Source organism: Barbus barbus (genome assembly GCF_936440315.1).
Source record: "Barbus barbus genome assembly, chromosome: 44".
Classification (NCBI taxonomy): Eukaryota; Metazoa; Chordata; class Actinopteri; order Cypriniformes; family Cyprinidae; genus Barbus; species Barbus barbus.
In genome coordinates this window covers 6,788,182-6,810,591 of record NC_136722.1, presented here as the reverse complement: position 1 = coordinate 6,810,591, position 22,410 = coordinate 6,788,182, and the positions used below count along the sequence as shown (strand labels likewise).

The window sequence follows — 22,410 nt, the reverse complement described above, 5'->3', positions numbered from 1 at the left end:
CACGACAAGGAGAGCGCAAAATAAATACCCCGGAGGGTGGATTTATTCACAAACAAGGGTGATAAGGTGCAGAGTGGGTCACAATCTTTTAGACATGTTAAGTATATATGCTTGTATGCCTCACTGGGAAAATAATTCCAAAAAGCATGAATTGGCAAATTTGACAAATTGGCAAACAGCCTATTGCTGAGTAGGACTGTAGTTTATGGCCTGTGGTCCGAGAAATGAAATAATAATAATAATTTATCTTATTTACTTTGGGGAAGTAATTTTAGACATTAAAAGTCCTGGAAACAGAATATAATTTTCTTTGTGGCTGGCCACAAATTAAAAAGGAGAGGCATCTTTAGCCCTTAGTGCTAGAAATTATGATATCAATAATTTAAGATTGTGTTAATTCTAAAGACATAGGCCTAATAAAAAAAATCAATTTTGTATTAAATGTGATTTCATAATACTGTTAATGCACTGCAGTTGGCTTTTTAAAATAACACATTCACCAGGCTGAGTGTCTGCTACAAACAGGCTAAACCAGATTATATATATTGCAAACTAGCTATTTAATGTAAAATATTCTATTTTAATTAGAAAGTCGTATTGTGTCAATATAATTGCAAGTTTCCTGCAAGAGAACTTATATTTGTGAATATAAAAAATGTGCAAGTGAAAGAATAAGATTTATCACATAAACATGACTGCAGTATATATCAGCACACGAGGGTCTGTCAGTACACGATCCGTCTGTGCATGCGCATAATGACGTAGTAGAAAACTGTTGACAAACTTTTCCACAATATTCAAATTTTTTGAGACCTACCTGTATTTTCTTTGTGCATGTTATGGTTATATGAGTTAGCAGATGTTTTTGTCCAAAGTGGCTTACAAATAAAAACAATACAAAAGTTAGCAATCAATAGCCTAATGAAAATATCATAGGCCCCTTTTGAAAGACCCAAAACATCTTATGTTATAGGGTAGTCTTAATTTATGGTATTTTACTTTATCAAAGGAGGAACAGGTAGAAGTGCCCCTCACATTGAAACGTATGTACCAGGCGGAATACATTGTGAGGAACAGTCCTGGGCTTTTCACTGGCCAGGTGCAAGAACCGTCACACATGTTGATGGATCATGATGACCAAATGAATGCGTGGAGGGTGCTGATGGAGTCAACGGAGTGGGATGCCAAGGAGCTTTTCACGTTCATTTTTGAAAATATCCAGGACATGGAAACATTCATCATTATTTGCAGAGACACCCTCAACCTGAGAGTAAATGCTGGACGTGGGTCACCCATATACCGTTTATTAGTGTGTGTGAGTGTATCTGGGTGACTGCGCCCCACACACTGTTTGTTAGTGTGTGTGAGAGTGAGTGACAAGTTTTTTTTCTAATTTCTTATTAAAAATACTTCACTAGTTCACCAATAGGCTACGTGTCACTTCTGTGTGCACACTATGTGTTCTTTCAAGTCATTTCCATTATCAGTTATGTTCATTATTGTCTTCTGTAAACACCATTGAAGGGATTATTTTCCTCATTTATTTTATTTCATGGCATTTCCTAATGCCATACAGCAGAGGTCTTCAACCCTGTTCCTGGGGACCCACTATCCTGACGTTGTCTACTACGCATGCGCAGAACGGATCGTGTACTCACATCTGTCCATCATGACGTAAGCGAGGCGCGACTGGAGGCTCTCCGCCAATCAGCGAGCGCTTTATGTGTTTCCGGTGTAATCAAGATGGCGTTAAGGGAGCTGAGCTCGTTGGAGAGATTTCTAGGATTAAAAAAGCCAAATAAATACAGCACGCAAGGAGGGAAAAAGGTGAATCAAACACTGAATGTGATGTACTTGGAGTTACGAGGCTGTAATAAATTTGAAAGATGCGTTTGTGTGTGGTATGTCAGATATTAGAGATCGTATGAATCAATGACTGGTGTAAATCAATGGGGTTTGACATGAGTGTTTCATAAGTTCATAAAGTCTGACGAATTTGTATTTAAACAAGCGATCATGTGTGTTAGTGTGATCTGAAGCACCATGTGGAAAACAATAACTTGAGCTGTTTCACATGTTAGAGAGCATTCGGATCATAAAACACATTGATTTACAGATGTACATAAAAAACATAAAAAACAACAGACCACATGGCCATTCTAGTTAACTATAGTATTTAGTTAGCTGCTAACATTTTAGTATTGTTGGACTTCGTGTACCTCGCCTCCCAAGAAGTAACTTAAATATTACTTTAGATACATTTAACAAAAGTTAGGAGTGCTTTCACACCCACAAGGTGTATTCAAGGCTCATATAAATGTATATTGTCATGTGTTTCCAAAGAGAAAATGTTGAGGAATGTGTTAGAAATATAACTGTATTATTGTAATCAGAATGAATATGCTTTGCTCCCAAGGAAATTTGATGAACACTAATATTTACATGTGTACCATTAATAATTAATATATTGTATTACTTTATATACAGTTGACTTTTATAAATAGAGACTGATTAATTATATAAACCAAAAAACTTTTTTTTTTTTTTTTCTTGCTTAAAGCAGTAATTTAATGCTTTCCTGCTGATTGCTTTCAGGTAGATTTTTAACCTTTTTTACTTATTTATTCATTTGTAGGTCCCTGTTCTCCAAAACAACAATGGACCGGCATTGATTGGTCTGGTCACTATAGCGCACCATCTGGTCCGTGAGGCTAAGAGACCGGAGCTGCTCGGAGACAGCGCTGAACGGAGAGCTGTGGTCCAGCAATGGCTCGAACACCGAGTCACACGACTAGATAACTGTTCTAAAGAAGACGTCAAAGTTATTTTGAAGGTAAGATGTGATAATGAGTTGGGGTTAAACAGTTCTCATTTTAAAAAAACAAACATTTGGACACATTGTGCTGCACTGTTTTATGTCCAACAATGCTTCAGACAACATAAAGATTAAATGTGAAAGAATTGTGAGATATTCATATTAAAGTCACCTTGAAATCAGAATTCACAATTCTTTTCTTTTAGGGAATATTGCTGTATTTATTATTAATCCATACATTTCTGAAAACATAGGAAATTGATACATTATTTTGTTTCTGAAAACCATGTCCTCTGGTGTAACACCATATCCTCGGCCAGTTCCAGAGAAAACTTGAATTAGTTGAAGGACCCCATTCATGATTATGTTACTGAAGCCCCCTGTGAAGCCCATGACATGGTCACATTTTGTCTCAGAATTGTTCAAATATTTAACTTTTGTGGAAGTGTTATGTTTTGTTGTCCTTTGGTGTGACACCCCTAAATGATATTTTTTTAATTAAAAACTGCATGTTAAACTACATAATCATGGAAAATTATGCAAATATGTCTTGCTAACCGCTAATTGCAGGTTAGCTTGGAATAGCAAGGTGATTAATTGACAGAAAAAGGCTGAAACGTCCTTTGGTGAGACAGATAATGTCCTCCGGTGTGACGCCTGTACCACAGGACAAAGATGTCACACCAGAGGACAAGGTCTCTTTAAAAAGCATTTTAAATAATTAAATAAGATTTGTTTAATTCCTTTTGATTCTTTTTTTGATAATTTTCTGTGTTCTTATATGCAGTAATTAAACTATTGTCTGATGTTTTTGTAGAAAACTTGTATAAAGTGTCATGAAAATAAGTATAAAATGTAATACTTTGTTTTTGAGATGGAGAGAAATTAGTGGAAGAGATAGGACATGGAAATATATAGAGAAAATGAACAGGGATCCACGCATGAGATCCTAAGAGAACAATGCAGAGAGGAAAACGGAATCAAAATGATGCCTTAAAAAGAGTAGCCATATAGGTTTTGATCAAATTCATTCATCTTAATGAATATAGTATGAATATTAATCGTATTTAGCTGTGCCACACATGCAGCGGTGGGCTAGGAGAGTTTCAGTAACATACTGATTGACTAAGAGACTGTTTTTTTTCTTAATGTTTGCTATGTCACACCATAGGACTAATTTATGGTACAGTTCAGTAAAAATATTTAATTTTTTCATATTTAAATAGTACTTTTGCTTCCTGATATTCACAGACACTAGTCTGTATTTTTTTCTATTTAAGTGTGCTGACCTACTTTTGATTTATCCTTCTAAAATGTGGCAAATTCTGTGACATTCCATGTTATACATAAATTAGAATTTTTAGGACCTGATTCCATGATTGTGTGCTTTCCCGCATCGTGGAAATCATAGGGCCCTAACTAACATTAGGACAAAGTTAGGAACAAATTCATACACATGTTGCCAAGGAGTACACATGTCGTGAATTACACGGAAAGTTTTTGTGAGACGTTTGAATGTGCATATAAATAGAAATCTATGCAAATATTAGTGAATGAGACCCATTGTGTGTTTGTTGTTTTATTTTGCATTTTGCACACTCCGATCAGCCCATCTGGTACCAACAACTGTGCCACGTTCAAAGTCACTTAAAACCTTTTTTTTTTTTTTTTTTGATGCTCATTTTGAACTTCATCAGATCGTTTTGACCATGCCTAAATGTTGCTGTCATGTGATTGGCTGATTAGATATTTGCATTTGAATCAGTTGTACCTAATACATTATGATCAATGAGGTTGACTACACTGCGTAGTTAATCTCTCATTTACATTGTTTAAATTGTGTTGTTAGTTAAAACAAAAGGATTCAGTGTGTGAAGCATGTAGAGCAATCAGTGAGGTGCACTGAACAAACACTTGCAGTATTTTGAGTGGTATTCTGTAGATGTGCCACTGACTGTCTTAAACACCACTGATTGGTCATTGTGTTCAGTGCTCGATTGGCTATGATGCTCAACACTGTAAATAGAAACCTTTGTCGGTCTTTACAGAACGCTCACTCACATGCACATGGTAGAGTTTGAAAGCAGAGCCTGTTTAGCTGTCATACTCGTGAGACGTCAGTGAAGTTCATTAGTAATTTTTAGCTCTGTTGATTCCAGTAAGTGTCCAGAATCCTATATAGATTGCCATTGTTATACATTTACCCACGTCTATACCCATGTCATTTATGAAGACTCGCATCTAAATCAGATTGAAAACATTGACATGACATCCTGTCATAGAATCAATTGAGTTTCTGAAAAGAATGCCACTCCAAACTCAGCATCTATGTAGTCACAGGGGTTTCTCAATAATAGCATTGGAGGTTTGAATCTGAATCATCCACACTGCAGTCTGTCAGATGGGCTTTAATTGACATACTGAGGGTAACAGGGGTCACACGCTGTCCTGAGATCAGTTCAGAAGGGATTAAAGGTAGAAAACGTCTGTCTGTGGACAGTGAGAGGCAGTCTCGTTAGCACAGGCACTCAGCAGGACAGACGCCTCTCGGCAGTAGCTGTCAGTGTGTGGCATAGGGCTGTCCGAGCATGGGTCTTGAGCACAGTGCTGCTGATCGCTGGTTAATAGTGGCAGTTTAAACCATAATGAAGGGCTGACGTAACGCCCACGGCACACACTGTCTGACTAACTCACTGCACTCTGTAAGGCAGGATCACAACATTTAAAGTAGGAGAAACAGGAGTCCTGCAGCTGACAGGAATAGACACCAGAGTAATGACAAGACTAACGACCACATAAATCTCAAATCTCATCCTGGACGGATGTGCTTATTAACAAGAACAGGTGAATCGACTGTAAGAGAGAGCTTTGTTTCAGAGTAAAACTTTAAGGAGCCAGAGTCTTCTATGTTGAGCGATTCTATAATTTGACAACTAAAATGAGAAATTTGGCTTCTAATTATTTTACTTTAGGATACAAATCTGGAGTCCTATTTAATGTTAATGTCTTTTTTTATCCAGTCTGTGCACTTTAGATACTGTAGTTCACACAAAACAAAATTGTCATCATTTACTCACCTTCATGTTGTTCAAAACCCATAAGACTTTTGTTCATTTTTGAAACGCAAATAAAAAATCCTGAGACCTGAAACCTGAGAGATTTTTGTCTACCAACCAAAAATGTTGACTTCAAATAATCCATATGAATTGAGTGGTTTAACCCAAGTCTTCTGAAGAGACATGATTGCAGATTCAACTGTACTTGCTTTTCATTAAAAATATCTTAATTTATGTTTTGAAGATGAAGGCAAGTTCTATGGGTTTGGAATGAAGTGAAGGTTAGTAAATGATGACTATTTTCATTTTTGGATGAACTATCCCTTTCCAACCATGTAGAAAAAATCTTGATAATTCTTGATGGTATATAGTAGTTGTAATACAATCATATCACTTGGTACAGTGCAGAACTGTACACAATGTTGAGCTTCATTTCAGACAGAATATATAACCCCCCTGGCCAACATCTCATAATTCTACATGGTCCAGCGTAACACAGATGTGTCTGGAGGCTGTCCAGCCACTCTTCCTTGAACAAAGCAAGAGTGAATTTCATGTAAAACTTGCCAAAGCCTAAATACTATAGCAGGGGTGGTGTGTGTGCATGTCTGTACAGGTCTCAGGGGACAGGAGCATCTTCAGCACTTGTGCACAATACAGCACATTGTCTTGAGGGCTAATGGAGGCAGTGAACAGTGTTCAGATGAGACAATCTTTACACACACTCAGGCAAGCACACACACTTGTACTATGCCTGCACTCATCAATCAGAGAACCTTAATACTACAATATATTACAATTCATTTGGTCACGCTTTATTTTAAGGTCCATTTTAAAATAAATTTCAGTTGATACCATTCCAAGTACTACAGCAATATGAATTAGCAACTAATTGGTCCCAGAAATAAATTTTTACTGTTAATTTTACACAGAGGTGTAAAAAAGTACTCAAATTTTACTCAAGTGAAAGTAAAGATACTCAGTAAAAATTTTACTCGGATTACAAGTACAAGTATCTGGCCAAAAACATACTTGAGTAAAAGTAAAGAAGTACTATAAATTGTACTCGAGTATTAAAAAAGTAGAAGTATTTTTTTTTCTGACAGATATAAAGAAGTTTGGTTAAAGGGAGAAAACGAAACAAAATGCAATGGCACAGGTCAAACGCATATCTAGTGCCGCAATAACAATTAAAATTCAGCACAGCGGAACACACACAAAATTGCAGGGAAAGAGATTAAAAGGAAATTTCATCCTTTCCACCCTCATGCCATCCCATATATATATATATATATATATATATGAATGATGCGTTTTATATAGCGCTTTGTGTATTGCTGTACACCCAAAATGCTTCACAATCATGTGGGGGGTCTCTACTCAACCACCACCAGTGTGCAGCATCCACCTGGATGATGCGACGGCAGCCACAGCACAACGGCGCCAGTGCGCTCACCACAAACCAGCCACACACACACACACATATATATGACTTTAATTTATCAGATGAACACAAACTAAGATCTAAATCATCTCTCTTCTTATAAGACAAGTACGGGATGTCCAAAAATGACACTTCAAAAACTACACAAAGTGAATATGACAGTAACTCATACAACCCCTGTTAAAGAATCAATATTTTTAACTTGACCGTCGTGTTCAATTTGTGTGGTTTCTGAAGTGGTCCTGTCCCCTTGCATTACACGGACTAAAAATCTTTGCTTGTGTTCATCTGAAGAAAGAAAGTCATAAACATCTGGGACGGCATGAGAATCTTAATTTTTGGGTGAACTATCACTTTTAATACAAATGTGATGTAGAGGTTAGAAACATATTCCAGACAGAATCCAAGAATGGGCTGAATTAATGAGGAGAGTCATATAATTAAAACATACAACATTAACGTTTTGAAAGGCCACTTGTTTTGTGTTGTCTACGTCACCGTCTAAAAGGATAATTAATAATCTTTTAATTGTTTATTTGAGGGCATTTTTATTTGGGCTTTTTCTCAAAAAATTTTGCTACATAATTATTTGTGACTAATTTGATTAATGAACAAATCATGTAATTAAGATAAAAAAAATATATATTAATTGAGAGTCCAAATTCCTACTCAATGCATCACATAATGACATCATTAAAACAACTTATCCACTACCTGGTAAGAACATCACAACATGAATTACAATTAAGTAAACATACAATGTTCATTTAAATACTTTTGGATATTTGTAACATTTAAAAAAATAAAACAAAAAAAAAATCCCACTAAAATATTAATTATTTAAATTTTCATCACTGATTTTATTTGCACTCAATCTTGTGAATTCAGCCAATATATTACACAGCTAATGGCTCTATCAAAACAGAAAGATTAATGAATAAACTTTTTGGGAGGAAAACACAATTTTGCTACCTCAATATGCTTCCTCAGATTTGATGGGGAACTTTTGAACCCAGATATTTACCTGATGAAGGTCATAACAGAAGTAGAACTGTGTGCCCTTGATGCATGAAAACAATGATCATTGGTTCTCACATCAAGCATGCACTTTTGAGCTTCCGTTTACCATATTTAATGTGCATAAGATAAAATAAAAGTGTAAAGTAAAAAAGTTTTTTCTTCAGAAATGTAATCAAGTAAAAGTGCAAGTAGTCAGTTTAAATTGTACTTGAATAAAGTAAAAATCCCCCAAAATAATACTTAAGTAAAGTAATCAAGTATGTATTTTACAGTCACTGAAGTATTTGAATACTTCCAAGCCTTAGGTCTTTCTTTCTCAAGAGGCCTTTAATAATACAGATAGTTTTAACTGTAAAAGCATATTGGATGAATTAAGGTGATCAAGAAAGCAACAAGCAGTGATTTTACGACAGAAAGTGGGTGTTCTTAAGCACAACGTAAAATGGACCTAATTGCATTAGGCCTTATTGTTTTTATCAAATGGTGGCAATAGCAATGAAAAAATACACCAATATGTAATATATACTACCGTTCAAAAGTTAGAGGTCTGTAAAATTATTACTTTATCAATCAGGGATGGATTAAATTGATCATAAAGACATGTATAAAAGACTTTTATTTCACATGAATAAAATAATCGTGAATGTTTTCAACATTGATAATAGAATTTTCTCGAGCACCAAATCCTCATATTACAGTGATTTCTGAGGGATCATGTGACACACGGAATCCTGGAGTAATGGCTGCTGAAAATTGCATTTTAAAATGTATTAAAATTGAAAAAACAGTTGTTTTAAATTGTAATAATATTTCACAATATTGATGTTTTTACTGTATATTTGATCAAGTAAATGTAGACTTGATTAGCAGAAGAGACTTATGCAGTAAAAGAAACACTGGCATGCGGTTTAAATATGCAATTAACAAACGTCTCATTCATACTGATGCAAATAAACCAGTGGTGATTAGATTTTAAATTGGAGCAAATTCTACTTAAAAAGTCTGCAAAGTGTAGTACGTTTTATTTTATTCTCTGTCTGGAGCCCTGTTAAACTGCCAGCAGCTGTGATCTCTTAAACTGCAGTAACAGTGCTTTTATATGTTGGTATTCCTGCTAAACTATTTATAAAACAATTTCCTTGTCAATGTACCATATAATGTGCTTTGTTTAAAGCATTAACCCTACAAAATTCCCATTTTTGGCAGCACAGCAGGCCCAGAGTAACGCCCTTTTATACTTCCCTTACAGGATCTTAACCAGTACCTGGAGGACAAAGTTTACCTAGCTGGGAACGTCTTCACCCTGGCAGACATCCTCATGTATTACGGCATTCACCACATTGTTGTAAGTCCCTCAGCGGTGAACTTCAATCGTTTTAGAGAAGTGATGCAGAGCTCCCAATTAAAGCAGTAAGATGCTTAAAGCACAGGAGAAACTTGACACGGCAGAAAAGATGAGACATGTAGTGATGTCATTTCCCAGGACAGCAGCCAAGGAAGTTTAAGGAGCCTGAAGGACCCAATTGAGAAAGGAAGAAAGGGATTAAATGAGAATTAGAGAGAAAGAGAATAGATCACATCTCTCCATGTCAGTGTTTGTAATTGACTGACTAAATGACTGACAGACAGTTGTCATTACCCAGAAGGCATTAGTGTGTCACTCAGTTTAAATCTCCTGAAGATAAGGTCAGTTAGACGTACAGTTTCTAAAAAAGAAAGAAAAAATAAAATATTCACCCTCTGGTAATTTATATATTTAGATATATACATACATACAGTTGAAGTAAAAACTTTACATACACCTTTCAGAATCTGCAAAATGTGAATTATTTATTTATATCATGTGGACTATATGTAAACATCTTTTATGTGAAATATGTTATTCAGGTCAGTACTAAATAAACAATAACATGCATTTTGTATGATCCCTCTTATTTTGGTAAAATAATTAACATTTTACAGATTCTGAAAGGGGTATGTAAAGTTTTGACTACATACTCTCATCGCCCTATGAAAATTTTACCTTTATGCTGCATTTACATGGTTCTACTTCCCACATGTGATGATGTAATTATGAGTTTGTCGTGTTCAAGTGCTTTGTTGTCCGAAAGAACTGAAATCATGGTGAATGGCCCATTCATGAGTTCATTCTTGCTGGTTTCTTGGGGAAATCTCATTAAAGCCAAAAGGTATAGGAGACATTTAGTCAATATCCAACAAGTTTTGAATGAGAGCGTGGCGTCCCATTCATTGGTAACCATATAAATATTTACTGGCATATAAATTCTCAACTGGCTAACGATTCCTAAATTTCATTCAAATAAATGCTGCTTTTTTTCTGTTTTCAATAATACAATATGCATAAAATGGTTATTTATATATGCAAATATTCATGACTTTAACTTATCAATGTAGATGTTGTGGGAAAAGCGAATAAAAGCAAATGTGTTTCTTTCCTCCGCCATGTTTAAAATGTATTGCCTGCCCAACTTGGAAACTTAGATATCAAAATTATTTCCATGTTTCTCAGTTGTAAATACGACTTGAGAGGCCATCCATGTCCAATTTCCTACTAGGAAACTCGTATTTATGATAATTCTGATTTAGATCACACCTCCGGAGGTGCTGCTGTTGCACAAAAGAGTGAGATTTTTGGCGCTATAGCACAGAAAACTGTTTTGAAAATCAGTATAAAGACATAAACTGAAGTGTAAAAACAGAAGAAAAGTATTATATAACACCATTCATAAAAATGCAACATTCTTTGTTTCTTTTTCTAACAAGGCAAATAGAATGAAAATGCACTCACCGTCAATCTGTGGAACTCCCCATGCTTTTCTCAAGAATAGGATGTACCCAATAACACTATCTTTTTCTTTTTTAATTTAATAAAGTAAAAACTGCTGCTTCTAGTAGAGGAATCAATTTTCTTTGTGCACTTCCAGAATTAAATCACAGAGTCTTAATGCACATTTTGACACATCTTCATTGAGATAAATGCTGTAAAAATAAATTATTTAATTAATAAAGCCTAAGAAGGCAAGTACATTTTATAGATATTTTACTGGATTCCTCTGTAGTGTTACACGCTTCTTTTTCCCTTTAATGTTCACCGTGTCATGTTTGTCCTTTTTCTTAGGTGGAATTGGCTGTACAGGAGAAAGAGCGATATCTGAATATCACCAGGTGGTTTGATCATATCCAGCACTATCCAGGCGTACGGCACCATTTACCTCCTGTGGTGGTTTTGAGGAACAGAGTTTACCCAAGTGGTCACCATTGAAAGCCTTGATAACTAGTTGTGGTTGTCAAATAATCTTGAACTTAGGTCACAATATGTGGTGTTTTACACCACAACCCTAATGTTAACTCAAACAGTCAGAAGACGTAAAGCAGGTCTTGTCTGTTTTTTTTTTTTTGTTTGTTTTTTTTAAGTAATTTACTTAAACTTAGTTTAAGTTTGTCCATTAGTAGAGTTATTTTTGTGTGTTTAGAATGAGTGTAGTTTGTGCAAGGTTTATTCAAATTATGTGGATTAGAGTACCTCAGAATCAAATATGAGAATAGTGGCTGTGGTTAAGTAAAACTATTGCTAATGGAAAAGCAGTTCATTTAAATAACCTGAATACGAAACAAGTAAATCTATTTATCTCTTTCACATAAGGTAGTCATTAAGATAACATGGATATCCCTCATTTCAAGCCACACATATCTTTCCTCCTTTGGCATTTTCTTCTGCCGTTCTCCTCTTTCTCGTAGTCTCGGCGCTGGTGTGGGCAGTACTCTGAGGTTTGACAGGGTGTCATGTTCTTGCTCTGAGGCAGTAGGCAGACTACCAGCTTTAGCTGCACAGACAGCACTGGTGTTTTCTGATTTTCATGTGTTTTTCAATCCATCCGCAACCAGTGTGTCATTTCCCCCCAAATCCCCTTCTTTGATAGCTGTGAATTTATTTAGACTCTTAAAGTATTCAACCGCTTAATCCACTTCTGTTATATAAATCACTGGCTGCGTCAAAGGTTTTCAATATTCGAAATATTTTTGAATCAGGCATTGTTGAAGATCTGTGCTTGTTTTCATGGCACAAAATTAAAGCATGTTTAAGACTAAAAAGCTTTTCCAGTTCCAAGAGACTTGTTCCTGAGAACATAGCAGCCTTATTGATCATAAAAGGTTGACTTGAAACATCTTTCAGGAAACCGAGTGCTTCGTGCAGCGTACAACATGTGGCCAGTCTGGTCCGTAGCCTTTCTGGTCGAAAATCATCTATTTATGAAAGGGAGATGTGTTTTTGCACATTTACTTATCTGCTGTGCATATGCTGACAAAAAGATCCCTCTTTTTATTATACTTCCTTTCCTGTAAGCCTTCTTTATGAAATGTCTGCTGTTCTCAAGCTCAAGTTTGTGTTCTTTAATGTAAACAGAATGTTGTCCTGTGCCAATAAATGAAAAAGGGAAAACAGAACTATCAGTGTCCTTTTTTTTTATGACTCCTCCTTCTGAATATGTGACACATCTCGTTTTTTGCAGAATTCGAGGAATTTTCATCTGACATTCAGTGTGTTCATAGAGGAACCGCAGCGGAACAAAGCAATGTGTGTTTGTGGGATAGCAAACTGAAGAAGCGACAGAAATCTTGCAGTCATCAGAACAGGCCTTGTGACCAGATAATGGAGATATCCACAGTGGAGTCTCTGTCTGCCTGTTTATTTCTGTCTCTAGATTTAATTGGGCGGCTAATCTAAGAGGCTTCCCTCATCAAAATGAAATTTATCGCCTCTTTCACGTCCACAAAAGATGACCAAACCACATGTAGCAGATGTTCCTGAATGGAGGTCTTTAAGGAGATTTTAACTAATGTTTTCCACATTTTTTAAACATCAGTTCAGGTGTCATGGGGTCATTATTGCTTTAGCTTGAAGTTGAGGAAAATGAAAGCTCCACAGCAGGAGGTATAGGACACTCCAATTATTTTGGGCCTTTGTCGTCTATTTAGAGTTAAAGGCGATTCACTCTTCATGGGTGGACTTCTTTTATTTCAGTTGTGCTGTTGCTCGTTCATTGAATTCTGGCAATTCATTTGCCTTGCAGTTCTCAAGAAGCCAAAGTTCAAGAGGTTTGGGGCACTGGATCTCACATGGCAGCATGCCACAAGGTCAACAAACCAGCTATTGCTTTCCCTAAAGGCTGCAGGGACTTCAAGAAGAGCAAGGAGTTGCAACCTTAGGTCATCTATGCACCCTGACACAATTATGCCTTTCTTTTGATGCAGCGGGATCTTGGTGAAAAGACTTTAAGGCTGACAGCTGTGCAGCACTTCTGGAAACTTAAGTGCTCCAAAAGAAGAACATGGATTCCTGGTTCTACTAGAACGAAATAGGCTTGCATCATTGACACAGCTACAGACCACAATGGATAGATGGATACACATTGACTTTGCCAGGCTGCGCTCGCATTTTGTTTGCATCATGTCCCCTGAAGTGCCTGAAGTTTTCACCAACTGTTCATTATGTCTCGTTAACAAGATAAAGAGCTGCATGCCAAGCTAGATGTGAAGCTGGGAAAACAGAAGACCCTGATTGATTCAATGAAACTATCAGCACTGCGTGGGGCGCATTAGCGCAGGGTAAGTGGTTGTGACAGCTCCCGTGTTATCTGCACCCAACAGGAAGTGACAGTTCTACCATGCGCCCATAAAGCAGGCATCTGATTGTCTACTGCAATTACATGACTAAAGCAAAACAGGAAGAGGAAAAAAGTTACGCGGTGGTAACGCATCCACACGCAATTAATAGCTTTACTTAAGAACGGCGAGAAGCAAATTTAGGTGGAAATGCTCCACTTGAGGCAGTGTAATAGTCAAAAACATTTGTGAGTGTGCAAATTAATGTCTTAGAGGCAAAAGCGTTTTACAGATGCAGCTACGCAAATTATCATGGAATGAGGTATTCTGAGCTAAACACTAACATCAAAGGCCTGTCACTCTTACTTAGTGATTGAAATACGCAATTTCAGACAAGAGAGTCGAGCGTTGCCTTTGTATTACCGTCTTATGTGTAAGATGGGTCTTTCAATAAGACAGAAGGATCGCAGGTGTGGGTCTGTGCACAGATTCTTCGAGATGCTCCTTGCTCACTTCGTCAATCACAGAAGGCGTCTGATTTTAAAGGTGCTAAAGTACATGTGTGTGACCCCAGGCACCGTGATGGCACCTTAACACTGACACGGATGACAGAATTTTCCAGAAATAGACTCTCTGCTGCACGGAACCCTGTCCCAGCTGCACGAAACGCACTTCTTGTGCACCATGTGTGCAGTGAGACTTTCATTTAAGGGGTTATGGATTTGGCTTGAGGGTACCAGAGGTTTGGGGGGAGTTAAAGACATGAAAATGTCCTCCTGGATCTCGAGAGATTATGGGCCAAACAGAAGGTGCATATAGGCACCTATTATAACTGTTCTTTAGTAAGGGAGTCTATGGTACCCCCTAGAACTGTTTAGTAACATGTTTTGTGAGATCTGGCACTTGTATTGAGGAACGACTACCATGCTAAATTTGGGATCTGTCTTTTTATACCCTTCTAGAGCCTCTAAGGCACTAAGTTTCTCATCTAGTATACTGTAGCACACTCATGAGCACGGGAGAAGTGGTCCAACCCTAATAATTTGGTCCCACGCCCAATGAAGTTTAGTGATGGCCCAGGTAGAACATGAACAAATTTGAAGGTAAGAATGGCAAATGAGGCTATGTTTTTATAAACATGGTTATTGTAATTTTGTCCAAGCCCTGATTTTTTTATGTGCACTTTAAGAATAGCGCCACATACAGGTTGAGAAAAAAATACATATTAATTACTGTATGGAATACAATGATCCCCATCTTTACATGGTCTGCTTTTGTGCAACAAATCTGCTTATAACATTTGTATTAATTATGCTATTTTTGGAGTTACATACAGTGCTTCCGTGCTATGGCCCCATAATTGCTGTTTGTTTTGTAGTCTGTATTGTTTTTGTTAACAAAATGTTTCCTCTATTATAGGAGTCTATCTGTTTTGGAGGAAAGTTGTAAAATTTGATACACTGATTAGGAGGGGACTGAATTGTACCTTGAGCGGTATGAGGGTCTGCTTGTCAAAATCTCTATTGCAACCATTTGCTCAGAATTAAGGTCCTTGCACACTGAGTGTTTTTCATTTTTTTCCCATATTCATCATCCTTTTCCTATCAAAATGGTTGCTATGGATGCGAAAACGCAGAAAATCAAACCTGGTCTGAATTTTTTTGTGATGGACTAAAATTTTGGAGGCAGTTTGTTATCGTGATTGACACAACGTGAGGCTGTATTTATTTTTTAACGTCCAAAAATTGTGGATGAGAATTTCGAAAAAAAAAAAAAAGTTATTTAGCTTGTAACTTTGCTTTGGTCCTTTTACACACAGCCTCGCACATGACCAATGAAGGAAAAACAAAAAACAAGATCGTAAGTATTTATTCACACAACTTACTAATTTGTTTCCTCATTTTAGGTAATCTGTGGTTGCAATTGAACTAAATTAAATTAAAATGTGCCCACAAACTAATAAGTTGTGTGAATGTATTCATAATTAGTGGCCATGGTATCTATTTTATCTTCTGCATGTTTTGTGCAGGGCCCTGTATACGTTTGGAATCATTTGGGTGTGAAAAATATGATCACAAGTTGATCTAATACATTTTAATGTGTATGGTTTACACAAGTGGAAACTTGTTGCCCCTATTTGCATCATTTCTACTGTACCAACTGAACAAATCAAAGAGTATGACCTGATATCAGGGCTCAATTTACAGTAAAAAACAGCTGAAATTGCACCTCTTCTCTATTATCTTCACAAACAAGAGGGTATCTTGTCTCATTTACACACCACCTCCTCTGGTTGCCCCCATTGCCCCACAGGTCTTGCCAGGGAACTTTAGTAAGACCTCCTGTGTTAATGTCTTCTGATAGGATATCTCGAGGGTGCTGTGAGAAGTGATACTAAAAGTAATTCCAACTGAAATGGCACGACAAAGAGAATACTTTTTATGAGCTCCAGAGGCGTAAGGATGATAGACTGGAGTCCAGCCTGCAGTTGTTTATCCGGGTTCATGTGTCAGGGGCAGTGCAGTGCCCTCAGCTACTCTCGTCTCACTGGTCAGAAAACACTCAAATAACATCTCATTAGCATATCTTCTGTTCAAATCTGCATATTTGTCACACCGGTTGTGAATTTTTAATTTGTGCTTCATTATAATGCAGGTTTTAATTCATCCTGACTAATTTATTTAAACCTGGAGTGAAATTAAGAGTTTTTCTCAAAGCCACGATTTAACTTTTTCTCATCATATTTCTGCATTGAAAACAGAAATCATGTAGATTTGACAAAACAAATAAACATTATGTTATTATAGTTGATGTTATTAAAAGTGATACAACCTAACCATTTTATAAATAATATAAGTCATGTATCTAATCTGTCTATTTTGTCTAGTAAAATATTAATATAACTTCAGAGCATACATAATAAAGCTACATGTGTTTCACTTGCCAAAATATTTTACATAATCTGGCTAATTATATCTATTTTGTATATCAAGATATAAATGTCCACAAATATTAAAATGTGATTATTAAATAATTATTAAATATGAAATGCTTTATTAATATATATCTAACTCATTTTGAATGAAGAATGAATTAAAATCTATATTAGTAACAGACCCATGTAATGGCTATTGGTTTGATATTTTATTTTATATTTAGCATGTTCATTTTAAGTGTTCATTTAATTTCAGTATTATTGTGTTTATATCTACATTTTATTGGCTTCCTTAATCTCTAGATATCAGTATCGGCCATTAGTATTCAAGAACACAAATTGTTGCTGATACTTCAGATCAGTGATAAAGAGTCATACTGTGTGTCTACAGAACAGAGAATGAGCTTCCCAGAACAACTTCCCATGTCTGTGTAAGATGTTTTCAGTGTGAATACAGCGGCTGGCAGTCAGACGGCCCGTCTCTAATGGATTAACCTTGACAGGACATGCTGATGAACCAGAAATGTACCTTTTAGTCCTGCATGACTGTGTCCCTGCTGCACGGCCTTCACTGCTCACTGGCTGCGTGTATGTCTGCAGGCATGAGGCTGTGGCTCTCAACATACATCCGCCAAATACAAGCTCTGACCAATCAAACCCCTACCCTATACGATATTCAATAACAAGACTACCTGAAGGCCAGACAGACCAGACATTAACACTCAACAATAAACATTTGGGGGCGGGTTTTTTCTTACTCCGCATGTATACTATTACTATAGTTATTACAATAACTGTCTAATTAGTATGTTCTAACCCTTAAGTCAACCCGAAACTTAACCCATGTAGTTACTTTACAGTTTCTCCCTTTTCCCATCACATATCAGCTCAGAGATAAAATCAAAACAAACAAAACATTTGAAAAGCGGGCCTTTAATTTTAAAGGCTGATCGATCAGGTTGGCACATTAACCATGACACATGGTTCAAGTAAGTTCCCAATACAACAGCATCCATTTATGATTTTAATAAATATTGTAGCACATTATAGATAATGTACTACAATACGCAGAGGTGAAAATAGTATCTGCCATTATCTGCAGTATATCGGCATCTAACTATTTGCGCTTAAATAGTTAGCACTTACTGCAAATAGCTTTTGCCAAAAAGAAAATTTGACAAATTAGCACCAGTCATGTTACTTAAATCTAAATGCAGCTGAAAGTTTTCTCAAAACTTATTTCTGAGACTTTTTTTTTTTTTACTGGTGTTTTGGTGATTTTTAATGTATGTATTAAGACAGTAACCACTAACGTTTCTCAACCAAATTTCACAATATTTGTCTTAATTAGTTTTTTTTTAACAATAGATCTGTTGATTTATTTATTTTTGTAAAGTTTTCTTGAAACGTATGCTTTGCAGACTGACTTTGTTACATTCTGTTATAATATAACTTCTTGTAAGCTGCAAGTGTTTATCAGGAACAGTACTATTCAAATTAAAAATGAGGAAATAGCACTTGATTGCTGTTATGCTGTCATAAAATGCAGTGACATTCAAACATTTTAACTGTGACCTCGGAGTCCAAATTCTTCTTGTGGCTACTGTATGTTGCTCAAGTCAATACAGAGGGAAAAATAATAATAATTTGTCGTTAATTGCCATACTATGACATCTGATTTTAGAAACACCAACAGTGCCTTGAGAAATGTGCAGCGCTGTAGGGTTCAGGAGAGGAAGTGTTCACTTTCCACTCAGAGGAAGACCTGTGGGCCGTCTGGATCCGTGACTGAGGATGCTTCATCCTGTTCAGCCCTTCAGTTATTCAGCTCAAGGGAATCATATCCGACGATGAGCCATCATCCACTTGTTAGAGACTTACTTGTAGAGCTTCATTTTTCAGGCTATATTTAAGCGCACATGACAAACTGCTGATTCTTGGCCCTTTGAAAAACACATACGCTCGAGGCTGGCGTGAAATCGACATTTGCACCCGTTTGCAGGGCGTGAGGGCGCGGGACAAAGCTGCCGTTATTGCACTCTGGTGTAATCTCTTGTTCTCCTCATCACTCTCCTTAACTCCCCTCATCATCGCCACAGTTGTTATTGGGCTGCTCTCCTCAACGCTTCCATTCCTGAGCTTAAAGTGTTTGAACTGGAAGCGCTGTGGCCCCTGAGGGCCTGAACTGCTCCGTAATCAAAGATATTTGGGATGCGTTTGCTGTGGGTGGAAAGGTTATAGCTGTATTTTATGGCACTAACTCGACACTCCAGCACAATGAAGCTACTGTCACCCATATCAGCTTTGAGACACAGCCAAGATGCGCATAACTGCGATATTCCTGTTTACTGATTGATTTTGCTTTGTGATTTTTATTTCTTCACCTCTCATCTTGGGACTGACCTACCAGGACTCTTTGTGACATTCTCTTTGGTGCTTGATAACATGGCCCTTGACTTAATGTGGTATGTTATTGTCTTTAATATAATTTCACGGAGTGTTTCTCTGTAAATAAACAGATGATTTGGGTCCGAAATGTATGAAAGGACAAAGAGAGGTGTGATAACTCACCCAAACTAGAGCTGTATTTCTCGTTTTTTGTGAATGAAAGCAAAGAGTTTGGGTTTTGGCTTTTATTTTATATACACTTCAATGCAAAAAAAAAAAGAAAAACTTAAGAAATTCATACACAATATATTTAAAATGCCTTCCACAATTATTTGCAAGGCATGTAAATATGAGCAAAATGGACTGTGGAAAAACTGTCAAATAAAAAATTGTTAATTGGTCATAAAATAAAAAGTATTTGCTCATTTTGGCTTTTAACATTACTGACATTTTACTGTAGCTAGGTGTCACTGACAAAAACTGAGCAATGGCACTGGTGTGTGTAAAATAATGGAAAACCACAATATTGAATTTTAGTTCTACATGACAGCTGGTGTGTGACCTCCTTCAGTCACTTATTCAAAATATTCCTAAAGATGCAACTTTCAATTGAAGCTAAATTATTTTTACATTTATCATATTTATCATATAATTAATAAATATATATATATATATATATATATATATATATATATATATATACTGCATATATTGGCACCCATAGAAATTCTCCTAGCAAGTGAAAATCTTCAAGTACAAGTTCATTATATTCCCATTAATATAATACATTTTCACATGAGTGACTCAAGGGGAAACCCATGATCTTCAGTTTCAGTCGGCACAAATATGAGGAACACATGGGCCAAATTTCTATAGTCCTTTATTACTATGGGAAAAACCCGAGAACATAGTAATGTTGTTGAGCTTCACAAAACAGGAACTGGCTATACTAAAACCAACTGTAAAATGTTAATTTGTACTAATGAGATGTTCAGAACTAGAGTATTTGTCATCATTGTCCTCACACATGCACATTGAGTTGGATTATTTAATTGGCTGCTTAAGGATCACATCTAAATAACTGCAGACGCTAGTTGGGTCTACATAACCATAATTTGTTTGCGAAAGTTACCATAAAAAGCCTTTGACATCAAAGAACAAAAACTCAAGTGTACCAGTGTTGGGGATAGTTACTTTTAAAAGTAATGCATTACAATATTGCGTTACTTCCTATAAAAGTAACTAATTACGTTACTTAGTTACTTTTATGGAAAGTAATGCGTTACATTACTTTTGTGTTACTTTCGCGTTACTTTTTAAATATGAGCAGGGCTTGTTCTAAATATAGCAAATGTAAAAGCCCTTTCACACCAAAAAGTATAATGAATAAACCTCAGGCTGAAGGAAAAGTAAATTCACGCCTGTACCGTAGAACGCAGGAGAAAAAGGTTCAACACGCTTCAGCAATAAAAAAAACAATGAAGCACAATTGTTAATTTATCTAAAGTCATTTTTGCATATTGGTATGGTTGAACTGGATCATCAAAGGTCAGCAGCAAAGACATTGGTTAATAAAATTCGATTAGATACATTTGTGTTGTTTAACATTTAATTATTGCAGGTTTGCATCATATTCTGAGTTTGTATTTCACAGTTTTAATTCATATTTGATGAATAGCCTACTAAATCTGTTTTTTGAGATTGGGATGAATTAATGCACATTCACATTTGTGACCCTGGACCACAAAACCAGTCTTAAGTCCCTGGGGTTTATTTGTAGCAATAGCCAAAAATACATTGTATGAGTCAAAATTATTGATTTTTCTTTCATGCCAAAAATCATTAGGACATTAAGTAAAGATCATGTTCCATGAAGATATTTTGTAAATTTCCTACTGTAAACATATTAAAACTTTTTATTAGTAATATGCATTGCTAATAACTTCATTTGGACAACTTTAAAGGTGATTTTCTCAGTATTAGATTTTTTTGCACCCTCAGATTCCAGATGTTCAAATAGTTGTATCCCGTCCAAATATTGTCCCATCCTAACAAATCCATACTTCAATGGAAAGCTTGTTTATTCAGCTTTCAGTTGATGATGAATAAATCTTAATTTCGAAAAATTGACCCTTATGACTGGTTTTGTGGTCCAGGGTCACATTTAGTCTAGAACTACAGTAACATCATGTTCACACAGCGCACACAACGCCTCTGTACTTCCGATTTCTCCCAACATGGGGACAGGAGAACTGTCAGTCAATAAATGGGAAAAAAAGTAACTTTTTTTTACTGTAAATTAAAAAGTAATGTGTTACTTTACTAGCTACTTGAAAAAAGTAATCTGAGTACAGTACTGTGAGTACTGTGTACAGTTTCCCAAGTTACTGGATCTTTCTATGCTGGGTTCCATGGTCAAACAAGACCAACATAGAGAAACAAGCATAGTTTTTGGTACAAAATCACATAAATACTGATCATATATAATGTGGTGCAATGATATTTGATAATATACAAATTGGTCTCAACCAATTCATTCATTCCACTCCAGATTTCCCTCAAGAGGTTCAGGTTTTATTGGCATCATAAAGGGATTTTACCAAACCATTAATAACATATCCTGAAGATGTGAGAGTATGTATTTACTTTTGTTTAAAATTTTGCGGTTTGTTAAGTGGGAAAAGAAAGTGATTTTGCTTTGTGTGGAATGAAGGCATGAGGTCAAGAGCTGTAGTTGCGTTCTCACTTTCTAAATTTGTGATTCTATTTGTTTTCTGTAATATAAAGTTAAATTTTGCTATCTCTCTCACTCTCTCTCTCTCAAGTGATATATTTTGTTATATTGCTATATGCAGGTGCTGTTAAATTCCTATCAGCTCCAAAATTCCCTGTACTTTCTCACCATTCAGACCGCACAATATTTTTTCTTCTTTTTTTCTGTTGCATCAATGGCATATTACAGTGTTTAGAATTAAGGTTCAGTCACATTAAGACAACATTTCTGCAGGTCAATTTTCTGTTGGCATTAGTGTATCAATGTATTAAGCACAGCTCACACAGTCACTTTCAAACCAAGCAGCTTTCTGTTGCAGTGCAGTAAATCCATGAGACCAATCCGTGTGAAACT

At 36.2% G+C, this 22,410-nt stretch overlaps 1 protein-coding gene across 1 annotated transcript; it reads left to right on the top strand.

Annotated features, from left to right (window-relative positions):
• The first annotated feature begins 1,649 nt into the window (after window positions 1-1,649).
• On the top strand, window positions 1,650-12,800 carry eef1e1 (eukaryotic translation elongation factor 1 epsilon 1). Its single transcript, XM_079406378.1, has 4 exons — window positions 1,650-1,827; window positions 2,636-2,833; window positions 9,585-9,680; window positions 11,475-12,800. The coding sequence occupies exons 1-4, from the start codon at window positions 1,744-1,746 to the stop codon at window positions 11,616-11,618; spliced, it is 522 nt and encodes a 173-aa protein (XP_079262504.1). The 5' UTR covers window positions 1,650-1,743; the 3' UTR covers window positions 11,619-12,800.
• The last annotated feature ends 9,610 nt before the right edge of the window (window positions 12,801-22,410 follow it).

Coding starts and splice junctions, on each gene's coding strand:
- eef1e1 (XM_079406378.1), top strand. CDS start 1,744: ATGGCGTTAAGGGAGCTGAGCTCGTTGGAGAGATTTCTAGGATTAAAA. Junction 1,828..2,635: donor GCACGCAAGGAGGGAAAAAG/GTGAATCAAACA, acceptor ATTCATTTGTAG/GTCCCTGTTCTCCAAAACAA. Junction 2,834..9,584: donor ACGTCAAAGTTATTTTGAAG/GTAAGATGTGAT, acceptor CTTCCCTTACAG/GATCTTAACCAGTACCTGGA.